The 12,038-nt window shown below is 42.4% G+C and overlaps 2 protein-coding genes across 2 annotated transcripts in view; both read right to left on the bottom strand.

Annotated features, from left to right (window-relative positions):
* LOC125883754 (zinc finger protein OZF-like) overlaps positions 1–12,038 on the bottom strand; it is a 61,805-nt gene that overhangs the window by 37,665 nt on the left and 12,102 nt on the right. The window lies entirely within an intron of this gene.
* LOC125883776 (zinc finger protein 239-like) lies at positions 1,839–7,337 on the bottom strand. The gene is made up of 2 exons (XM_049568333.1): positions 7,193–7,337; positions 1,839–3,287 (listed from the first exon to the last, which is right to left on the bottom strand). The coding sequence occupies exons 1-2, from the start codon at positions 7,283–7,285 to the stop codon at positions 2,418–2,420; spliced, it is 963 nt and encodes a 320-aa protein (XP_049424290.1). The 5' UTR covers positions 7,286–7,337; the 3' UTR covers positions 1,839–2,417.

Genomic DNA, 12,038 nt, shown 5'->3' with positions numbered 1-12,038 from the left:
TTTGGAGAGCTCCTTCAGCGATAGACTGATTCACCCAAAGTGTGTGAAGCATCGCAGGTCCTTCCTGCCTGCTGCTGTCAGGCTACATAACCAGCACTGCTCACAGTAAACTGCAGGACTCTTATAAACACCACTATGAGCATTGCTGTCCCCCATGTTGTTGTTTATTTGCACATTCAATATTCACTTTGCACTAAATATGTTCACTTTAACCCATTGCTCACTTTTTATCCACTGCTCATTATTGTTATTATTTATTGCTGTTTTCTGTATTTTTTGTACTTTTTTGCATGTCTAGTGTTTTTAAGTTTTTTAAGTTTTTAAATATTGACATCTTTAATCTGAATCTTTCCCCTGACTGCTGTAACACTGGAATTTCTCAATTATGGGATCAATAAAGGTGTATCTTATCTTATCTTATCTTATCTTAAACTCCACATTTAATAATGACCTCATATACTCAGTCACTCACCTATAATCCTTTCTATTAGGGATATACCATAATATTGGCACATCATCAGTATTGACCGATATCTTTAAAATGAACTATCAGAATCAGCCAGCATGCTTTTTCTTATTCTGCACAATGAATGAATATTACATTCAAGTATTGTATTTTGTGTCTCCATCTGCTGGTGGGCCATCATGATAAGAGCATACATGCTTAATATGATGTTTATTCCACTACAGAAGAGACCTGATGATCCCCTAAAATAAGTGGGAAAAAAGTGGATATATCGATATTGGTATTGGCCAAATAAGCTGTTTTATATTGGCATGTTGGATATTGATGAAAAATTCCAATATGGTGTATCCCTACTTTTTATTTTATCGACAATAAATTATTCATTTTATCATCATATGGGCTGATGTAATCTTTTTTTGACTTTGCTTCTTTTTATCATGTCCACACATAATCATCTCTTCCACATTATATTTGGTCAAGTTGTCAGATAACCAGATAAAACCTTAACCTCTGTTTCTGTCTGAGCCAACGACACAAACTTTCATGTGTTTGCTGCCGTGTCAGCCACGGTCCAGAGAGATGACAATGATCTGTCACCCACCCCCAGAAAAGCCTCTCAGAATCTGGAGAGTTCACACAAGTCACCTAAACTGATGTGACAAAAACACATCTGCTGAAAAAAGCGAGGTGTTTGCACTCCTGAATTCAGCACCAAAAAGTGTCAGTGAAACTGTGGAGCTGATCCTGAGGAGCGTCTGAGCTTTAGTAGTGAGACTGTGACAGGAGCAAAGACCAGCACCAGGAACTTTAATCCCACTGCAGAGTCTACAAACTATTTTTATTAAAGGCTGAACTCATCTGATGATATGGACATTACAATCCTCCACACAGAAACAGACAGGCTTCAACTCAACTTCTGTCTCTGTACCTCCAACAAGAGTCAAAAAGAAGAAGAGCTGCGCCCTGCTGAGCCTCCGTCTTTATACAGGTGGAGCTCAGCAAGAAAAACTCAGCTGTCTTCTACATGTGGACAAACACAGGACACATGCAAGACACTGGATAAGACATCAAATATGTTACACATGATAACATACATCATATTAATCTGCTATTTAAGTTGTTGTTGATGCTCAGAGCTCAGAAGACTTTGGTGTCCTGATGTCATCAACAGGAGCAAACAGTCTGAGCTGGAAACCTGAACATTGTGGAGGGGTTTTCATGTCCCTGTCATACTGGGAGCTGTGGTGTCCCAGCCGTTGCTCCTGGTCGGGTCTTGAGAGGCAAAGTGGTCCAAGGGGAGGGGCCAGACTAACAGTGAGTCAACAGACCCTGATGGATCAGACCTGGAGCACCTTGCCATGACAACACAAACAGAGCCCCTGTCTGGGACAGCGTCTGAGACTGCAGAGCCTGTCTGTGATAGAGGTCTCAGGCTGATGCAAATACTTTGATCACAGCCATGGTAAGAGGCATCAATATCAGTTTTCAAATGCTTATTTGGTCAATCAGCCTATATATATCTACATGGACTTGACTCATGGGGCTCGTGGGGCACAGTCCCAAAGATCAACATGGAGTCACCATCCCGTGGGCTCACCAGTCGCAGAGATACGCTTCAGGGTCGGGTGCACTGTGAGCTGCAACATTGCCCCGGACAGTTGCATGATTGATTTTGAAAAGTTTGTGGTCAGCTCTCACACATGGGAGTCCTACAGGGAGGAATCTGGTGGTCCAACATAGGGTTACAGTTGAAATAAAAAACAGATAAAAATAATCAAAGACAAAAGTAGGAAGCAGGTGGAAGATGTTTGCCTGGCCCTGAAAATGTCCAAAAACACATTTGTGGGCTTTAATGTCACTACCAACACTGGTCACATCAGGACGGGTTCTCTCTGGTGTGAACACGTTGGTGGATTTTTAGGTCATACCGTTCAACAAAAACTTTCTCACACTAGTCACAGCTGTACGAGTTCTCTCCTGCATGCCGGCATTGATGGGCACTCAAATTACTGCACCGGGCAAATAATCTTCCACATTGATCACACCAGTACGGTTTCTCTCCTGTGTGAATACGTTGGTGGTCTTTTAAGGCCCCTGACTGTGCAAAGGCTTTGCCACATTGATCACAGCTGTATGGTTTCTCTCCTGTGTGAATACGTTGGTGGATTTTTAAGGTCCCTGACCATGCAAAGGCTTTGCCACATAGATCACAGCTGTACGGTTTCTCTCCTGTATGAATACGTTGGTGGACTTTCAAGGCCCCTGACCATGCAAAGGCTTTGCCACATAGATCACAGCTGTACGGTTTCTCTCCTGTGTGAATATGTTTATGAGATATTAAGGTGATATGGGAAAACTTTTTCCCACATTGCTCACAGCCGTATGGCTTCTCTCCTGTGTGACTGTGTTGATGGGCTTTCAAGTATTTTGATCGCGTGAAAGTTTTGCCACATTGATCACAGCTATACAACTTCTCTCCTGTGTGACTGTGTTGATGGGCTTTCAAGTATCTTGATCGCGTGAAAGCTTTGCCACATTGATCACAGCTAAAAGGTTTCTCTGCTGTGTCAATGTCTTGTTTTCTTGAGGTCCCTGACTTTGTGAAATCCTTCCCACTTTGGAAAAAACTGGACAGTTCCCCTTCAATGTGAATGCGTTGATGGGCTTTGAGGGCACTGCAGCGAAAAAATGTTTTCTCACATTGGTCACAGCTGTATGGTTTCTCTCCAGTTTGGATCCTTAGATGAATTTTTGAAGATCCAGATGTTGTTAAGGATTTGTCACAGTGGTGATGTATAAGTTCCTCTCTTCCTCTCTGTTCCTATAGCAACAAACAGAAAAAGAGTTAATGAGCTGTCACGGTGCAGCGAGCCAACTAAAACCATGAATAACATTTAAAGCATGTCTGCCAAATATAACCCACAATGTCTGACTAATGCATTACCACCAACAAATGTTATGATAAATAACTTACAGAATAGTTTTTATTTAGGTTTTGACTTTTTGATAGGAATTGATACCAATACTACTTATCAATGCGACTCTCACTGATACTTCTCTCCATAATTTAGTGGTTTAGTGGTTTTGGGTTGGACCTGAGATTCTTGACTTGTGCTCATGTCTCCCCCATGACTGTACAGGCTAACCGACACACCAAAGTCTTTTCTCATTTTCTTTAAATATTTATCAGTTACTTTTCACAACCCACATAAACCATTTGTCATAAATCAGACCAGACTGCTTTCATTGACTTAACAAGGGCAGCATCTACAAACCCGACACAGTGGGTGGCGCTACATGTACCTTTAAACTTGCTTTGCGAGCAGCCAATAAACACAGAGAAGAAGAACAACAACAACTGCAGCACGCTGTAGTTGTAAAACACGTCACAGTGTGGATGTCTTTCACAGTTTCAGAGGAAGACAACAGGATTACACCGAGGGTCTGATGTCTGACCACCCGACAACCCCCAGATCAACAAACTCCCTGGAACCGGTGAACAGGTTATATGTCCCGCTTTATAGCCACAGCACTGAAGGACTGTCCAGAGTGTTAGCATGAGCTAATTAGCTGCAGCGGCTAACATCCAACACCGAGCTTTTAAAGGCTCGCCTCTGTAGTTAAACAGATTAATAACCACTCGCCATGTGGTGCTACAGTTAGACATTATTTGTATTGTTACCTCTCTGAGTGCGTGTGTGTGTCTGAGCTGAGTGTTAATGTGTGAGGTGAATCAACAGTAGCTGTAGGCTGGTGTATGATGGGATGTTGAGACGGCGCCTGGGCGTGACCATATAAACATGTGATCCAGCAGATGTAAGGCGGAGCTGCTGATGTTGATGTTCATCAGCTGTCAGTGTTTGTCTGTTAGTAGAGACTCCACTCTGCAGTGTAGTTTATACAGAGAATTACACAGTAACACTGGGCTTCATCATCATCATCATCATCATCATCATCATCACCCTCTGTCTTAACATTAACGTTACATTTAATACTGATTAAAATGTGTCAAATGAAGTCAGGTTGATTTGGTTTGGTCAGAGCAGTGGAATATTAAATCAGCCTTTCTGACCCTCAGGTGAACATTAACTACAAGTTATACACTTCTTTTAAAATACAAAAATGTGAATTTATCAGTTATCAGCAGGGTGTAGCGGTACACAAAAATCTCGGTTGAGTCGTACCTCGGTACACAAGTCATGGTTGTTGTTTTTTCGGTACAGTAATGAAAATAATAGAAACTATTAAATATCTTTTACTTATTAGTAACCTTATTAAAACATACCACCACAGCAGTTAACTCTTTTTACACACTTTTTGAATGAAACAAATATATATAAAATCCTGCTTTTTCACATTGTTTGAATGAAAATAGAAATATAAAAGTGAAAAATAAAATCCTGCTGTTTTTTTAACACATTTTTTGAATGAAAAATATAAATATAAATTTCTGCTTTAACAGTTTTACTCAATTAAAATAAAAAGTATAGTGCAGCTGGTCAGCTTTAAAGCCTGCTCAGATTCAGTTTTACTAGGAACTTACTTAGCTTTCCCACTTTCCCACCCGACCGCTGTTCTGCAGTGTCGGCACTTTTGTATTGTCCACTTGTTTATTTCCATCTTCGTATTTTACCCTGAATCCAAAGTGTTCCCAAGCGGAGGACTTAAGGTTTGTGGGTGGGTCTTCAGATTCGTCAGGCTCACTTGCCATGTTGTCAAAATGCACGAGAATGCGCTGCACAAAGTGAAAGCGGAGATTCTGAGACTAGGTCCGTCACTCAATTATGTCGTCGGGAACTAGATATTTTAAATGGTTATTTCAAAAACTGAATTAAAATAAAACAAAATAAAATAATATCCTGCGCCCAATAATTTGGTACAGGGTCGTGCGAACTGAAAGTCACGTACCAAACGGTTCAACACAAATACATGTACCGTTACGGCCCTAATTATCAGTATCAGTGAAGAAAAATCCCTATCGGTGCATCCCTAGTTTTTTCAATATCTCAGCACCCATGGCCAAATTGCCACCTGCGTCACCATATGACACATCTGTTTTTCTTTACATAAAGACATTTCCAACATAAACTGGTGCACAACACTTCAAAATGCAGGAAAATAAACGTTTGCTGCTCAGAATATCCTGGGGAAGGACACACACACACACACACACACACTAACACTCGTACTACATGTGTGTCCCTGCCAGTGTTAAAATTAAATCATGCTAATCACCCTGTACTGCCATCTCCATATTGTAACAGCCTGGTTTAAATTTCGACTCTCGGCTACTTTCAACAGCTCAGGCTCGTTGGAGATGAGTCAGGCCTGCGCAGATTCGATCACCAGTGATGGCAGCACAATGCATGCTGGTTAGATTTGTGTCCAACCTCATCCTGACTTGCTCTTCCGTCATTCAAAAGGGATTTTCAAAGGGAGATACAAGATGGTGGCGTAAACAGTATATAGTGGATAAACTTGGTGAGACAGTGGACACAGTACATCGCTTGGGAAAGAAGAATGACGCCACTACCAACAAAATGCCCAGACCAATAATCATACAGTTCGCAATGCCAACTATTCAAGATGAGATATGGAAAAAATCAAGAGGCGAGAGTCTGCAAAGAGATGAACATTCAGTTCAAGGAGGACTTTTCAAAGGAGGATGGTGAAGCCCGGCTAAGCTGTGGCCCAAGGTGCAAGAAGCCAGAAGAAATGGGAAAGAGCCTTTCTCAAAGAAGGCTACGCACTCACTGAGGACACAGAATTGATATTTTCAGCAAGGTAGTATTCAAGCACTTTGTCAAAATATACATGGTTTCATTACATTTGATGAGAATTTAAACTGATTCTGCCTTTTTTATTTGCACATGGAACTTCTCATTCAGCTGGAGTAATGGTATTATTTAACAGGTTTCCAGGCATGATAATTGACAATCAAACAGATACATAACGTCACTGGTTAATGGTAGTAGTAGAGATAAATGACAAACGTTACATTTTAGTTTGTGTTTTTCTTGTCAAAAGTAAGAATAATCCATAACGGGAACAGTTTAATTACGAAATGTTTCCATTATCTTAAATGGCCAATTTCACCCAATGTAAGCGACGTGCACTTTAGAATTGTAAACAACGTTTATCCAGCTGCTGAAACTTTACCACAAAGATTTCATTTTCAAGTAAATCCTTATGTGTATTTTGTTCAAGAGAACTATTGAGCATTTATTTTTATCATGGGTAAATATCATATACACCATTGCAAATGGAAAAACTGTAAAGCCTCCATATTTTGCTTTAAAAATGAACTGAAGAATTATTTATCGTCCATTAAGATATGATCTAAAAATAATCAGTCCCTTAAAGACCTGTATGAAGTCATGTTTAAGTCTCTTACATTTTCATTTCATCCTTGCTGCTGTTCATTTTCTTGAAATCTCCAACGAGCCTATTGTTTCTTCTGCGAGCTCTCGCGAGAACACGACACTGCGCGGAAAATACCCTGCAACACAGACCGTCTCAAGTGTTTCTTTACTCTGAGTGAGTTAAAGATGAAAACAGGAAACACGGAGACATAAAAACCTTTTTGCTTTGTTACATTTCCTTTCTCCAGATGTGATGTGGAACCAGAGAATGAGCGGATGATCCACGGAGCCTCGAGACTCTTCCTCGTGTCTTTAGTGTGGCTGCTGTCAAGCCCTTTTTATCCATGACGTCATCAACACTCACCTCAACATCGCTGCTATCAGAGGACGAGCCTGCTGCTTGTCTTCTCCGGACCTTGTTGCTCCGGTGCTCCGGGTTCTGCTTGTCCTCCTCCATTCCGCTCCTCTACTGCTCCTCCTGCTCCTCCTCTCTCATGGACTCTGGTGTCCTGGGCTGAGTCGTAAAGAGCCTTCCTGTTATAAGCCCCGCCCCTCTTAGTTACTGTTGCTAAGGAAGAACATTTCCCGCCAGGAAGTAATGAGTTCTTTTCAAGTTGCTTGAATAGAAAAGTTGAATGGGGGATCTATAGAACTTTAGGGACTGTTCTTTATTTATCAGAGGAAGGTGACTGGGTGCAACTTTTTTTACCCTCCTGAAGCTCCAAATATTTTTTTCGAGCCTCCCTGAGTTACTGGGGGAAAATACACCAACCTCCCTCCACCATATAATAGATTTTTATAACTTAGCTTTTGATGTCTGAAAGTTAAAAGTTGAAGACAGAAACCTGGAGTTGAAAAAAAGCCTCAGTTTAATTAACAGTTCGTACAAACAGTTTATTCAATATCACTATTTCAAGCTCACATTTATTTAAATGTTTTTACAGAAGCATTTGTCACACGTGATGCGTCCAATTACAGTCGGAAATTTGAAAATCTAACAATGATTTCTGTTTTTACAGTTTCTGGCTGATAAATGGTGTCATTCTGGTGAATACTGTGTTTTTGATTTTGTTTTGCTTTCACAAAACTTTGTTTTCTTTACTACACTATCACATTTTTTGGCATCCTGTACCATGTCATTTTTAGGCATACTACACTGTAACTTATTTTGACATACTATACCATGACTTTTGTTTTTAGCGTGCTGTACTTAAACATTTTTGGCATACTAAGATTTTTTGCCATATACTTTGACTTTTTTCTTACATATTATTTTATGATTTTCATACCACACTATGACATTTTTTATGTACTATACTCTCAAGGCAATTGAATCAAACGCAACTGGACTTAGTTTTGTCTTAGAAGACGTTTCACCTCTTATCCAAGAGGCTTCATCAGTTCATGCTTGTCTGACTAGGCTGGAACTAAAAACAGATCTTCACAAGGCCAATGATGTCATTGGTTCGTTAGTGCTCAATGGTGTGTCAACGACGTGTCGTTGAAACTCCTGCTGCACCGATGGTCGTTGGAGTCGTTAGAGTCACATGAGGCCATTTGTGAACGACCATTGTTTTTAGAGGTTAAGCTGTTAAGTCTCCTGGGCAAGGATGAAAGGACAGCATTGTAGGTGGGGATAGGTGGTGTCGCAGACCTCCTCCTCTGTTGAGAGATGGTTTTCCAATTTCACATAGATGGCTTCTTTTACACCTCTTTCAAACCATCTGTCTTCCCTGTCCAAAATGTGCACGTTGCTGTCTTCAAAGGAGTGTGCTTTCTCCTTGAGGTGTAAATAGACAGCTGAGTCTCGCCCTGACGAGTTAGCCCTTCTGTGTTGGGCCAAACATTTGTTTAGTGGTTGTTTTGTTTCACCAATGTACAAGTCTGGGCATTCCTCGCTGCATTGGACAGCGTACCAGGTTGCTCTTCTGGGTGTGTGGTGTACGGTCTTTTGGATGTACCAGTCTTTGTCTGAGTGTGTTACTGGGTTTGAAACACACAGGGATGTGGTGTTTGTTGAAGATCCTCCTGAGTTTTTCAGATACCCCAGACAAAAAAAACAGGTTAAATACCTGTTTTGTTTCCACACTAGTTCCAGCCTAGTCAGACAAGCATGAACTGATGAAGCCTCTTGGATAAGAGGTGAAACATCTTCTAAGACCAAACTAAGTCCAGTTGCATTTGATTCAATTGCCTTGAGATAACTATGACCTGGATAACTGAGAATATCCACAGGTATGTACTATACTATGTCATTTTTTTCTTAGCATGATGCACTTTGACATTTTTCTGGCACACTATACAATGACATTTTTCCCGCCATTCTACACTGTGTGTTCTCACACACACATTCTTATATTAACTGATTAACATGCTCATATACTTCAACCATGCCTGTCCATCCACCACCCTGCCCACCTTCACCCAGTATGTTTCCTGCCACACCAGAGACAATAAAACACTGGATTTATTTCATGCCAACACCAAGGAGGCAAACCACTCATCCCCCCTGCCCCCCCTGGGAAGAGCTGATCACAACCTGGTTCATCTTCTGCCTGTCTACAGACCTCTGGTGCAGAGGGAACCAGCAACCACCCGCACTGTGAAGAGGTGGTCTGATGAGGCTGAGGAGGCCCTGAAAGACTGCTTTGAGATCACTGTGTGGGAGGTACTCAGCGATTCCCATGGGGAGGACATTGACAGTGTGACATCATGCATTACGGATTATATTAACTTCTGTGTGGAAAGCACCGTACCCACCAGGACTGTACGCTGCTTCTCCAACACCAAACCCTGGATTACTCCAGATATGAAAGCTCTCCTGGAGGAGAAGCGGAGAGCTTTAACTCTGGAACCAAGGGGACTCGAACTGGCGACCCTCCGGTTCCCAACCCAAGTCCCTATGGACTGAGCTACTGCCGCCCCAAGGAACGATATAAAAAGAAGATGGAGGAACAGCTGCAGCAGAGTGACGTCAGCGGAGTCTGGAGAGATCTGAAAACCATCTCAGGACACAAACAACCAGACTCCAAGGCCAGAGGCGACCAGCAGTGGGTGAATGATCTGAATCTGTTCAATAGATTTGATCAGCTGAGGAAGACAAAGATGAGGAAGGCTGCGGGTCCAGACGGCATCAGCTCCAGGCTCCTGAAGTCCTGCGCAGACCAACTGTGTGGGATAGTTGAAACCATCTTCAGCCTGAGTCTGAGGCTGGGAAGAGTACCACAGCTGTGGAAGACATCCTGCGTGGTACCTGTGCCCAAGACTCCGCACCCCAAGGACTTCAGCAGCTTCAGACCGGTGGCATTAACATCGCACCTCATGAAGACTCTGGAGCACCTGGTCCTGTCTCGTCTCCGCCCCGCAGTAGGCTCTTCAATGGACCCGCTGCAGTTTGCCTACCAGCCTGGCATTGGGGTGGGCAGACGCCGTCATCTTCCTCCTGCATAGAGCTCTTTCCCACCTGGAGAAGCCTGGAAGCTCTGTGAGAATCATGTTCTTTGATTTCTCCAGCGCTTTCAACACCATACAGCCTGCACTTCTGAGGGACAAACTGGAGCACATAGGGGTGGCTAATCACCTCACATCCTGGATCCTGGACTACCTCATGGACTGGCGGTATGTCAGGACCCAGGATTGTGTATCTGACTTGGTCGTCTGCAGTATGGGTACCCCGCAGGGGGCGGTGCTGGCACCATTCCTCTTCACCCTCTACACTGCAGACTTTTCATACGACACCCCCACCTGTCATCTGCAGAAGTTCTCTGACGACTCTGCCATAGTCGGCCTCATCACAGATGGGGATGACAGGGAGTACAGAGAACTGAACCAGGACTTTGTGGACTGGTGCCTGAGGAACCACCTTCAGATCAACGCGGGGAAAACCAAAGAGCTGGTGGTGGATTTCCGCAGACTCCTCCCCAACACCGGTGAACATCCAGGGAAAGGACATTGAGATGGTGACATCTTATAAGTACCTGGGTGTTCATCTTAACAATAAACTGGACTGGACTGATCACATAACAGCACTGTACAGGAAAGGCCAAAGCAGACTCTACCTGCTGAGGCGGCTCAGGTCTTTTGGAGTGCAGGGGGCACTCCTGAAGACCTTCTTTGACACTGTGGTGGCATCAGCCATCTTTTACAGAGTGGTCTGCTGGGGCAGCAGCGTCTCGGCTGCAGGTAGGAAGAGACTGGACAAGCTGATCAAGAAGGCCAGCTCTGTCCTGGGATACTCTCTGGACTCTGTGCAGGTGGTGGGAGAAAGGAGGATGACAGCCAAGCTGTCGTCTCTGAGGACTAATGACTCCCATCCTCTGCAGGAGGAGATAAAAGCTTTGGAGAGCTCCTTCAGCGATAGACTGATTCACCCAAAGTGTGTGAAGGAATGCCATCGCAGGTCCTTCCTGCCTGCTGCTGTCAGGCTACATAACCAGCACTGCTCACAGTAAACTGCACGGACTCGTATAAACACCACTATGAGCATTGCTGTCCCCCATGTTGTTGTTTATTTGCACATTCAATATTCGCTTTGCACTAAATATGTTCACTTTAATCCATTGCTCACTTTTTATCCACTGCTCATTATTGTTATTATTTATTGCTGTTTTCTGTATTTTTTGTACTTTTTTGCATGTCTAGTGTTTTTAAGTTTTTAAAGTTTTTAAATATTGACATCTTTAATCTGAATCTTTCCCCTGACTGCTGTAACACTGGAATTTCACAATTATGGGATCTATAAAGGTGTATCTAATCTTATCTTATCTTATCTTAAACTCCACATTTAATAATGACCTCATGTACTCAGTCACTCACCTATAATCCTTTCTATTAGGGATATACCATAATATTGGCACATCATCAGTGTTGACCGATATCTTTAAAATGAACTATCAGAATCAGCCAACATGCTTTTTCTTATTCTGCACAATGAATGAATATTACATTCAAGTATTGTATTTTGTGTCTCCATCTGCTGGTGGGCCATCATGATAAGAGCATACATGCTTAATATGATGTTTATTCCACTACAGAAGAGACCTGATGATCCCCTAAAATAAGTGGGAAAAAAAGTGGATATATCGATATTGGTATTGGCCAAATAAGCTGTTTTATATTGGCATGTTGGATATTGATGAAAAGTCCAATATGGTGTATCCCTACTTTTTATTTTATCGACAATAAATTATTCATTTTATCATCATATGGTC

The sequence above is a fragment of the Epinephelus fuscoguttatus genome, linkage group LG23, assembly GCF_011397635.1.
Source record: "Epinephelus fuscoguttatus linkage group LG23, E.fuscoguttatus.final_Chr_v1".
NCBI lineage: Eukaryota > Metazoa > Chordata > Actinopteri > Perciformes > Serranidae > Epinephelus > Epinephelus fuscoguttatus.
The sequence above is the reverse complement of the archived record's forward strand: the minus strand, read 5'-3'. Positions and strand labels throughout refer to the sequence as shown.

Bases quoted from the DNA above. Each gene is read 5' to 3' on its own strand.
- LOC125883776 (XM_049568333.1), bottom strand. From the start codon at position 7,285: ATGGAGGAGGACAAGCAGAACCCGGAGCACCGGAGCAACAAGGTCCGG. The intron at 3,288-7,192 runs GTGAGTGTTGAT...TTGTTGCTATAG, and splicing joins CTGATAGCAGCGATGTTGAG to GAACAGAGAGGAAGAGAGGA.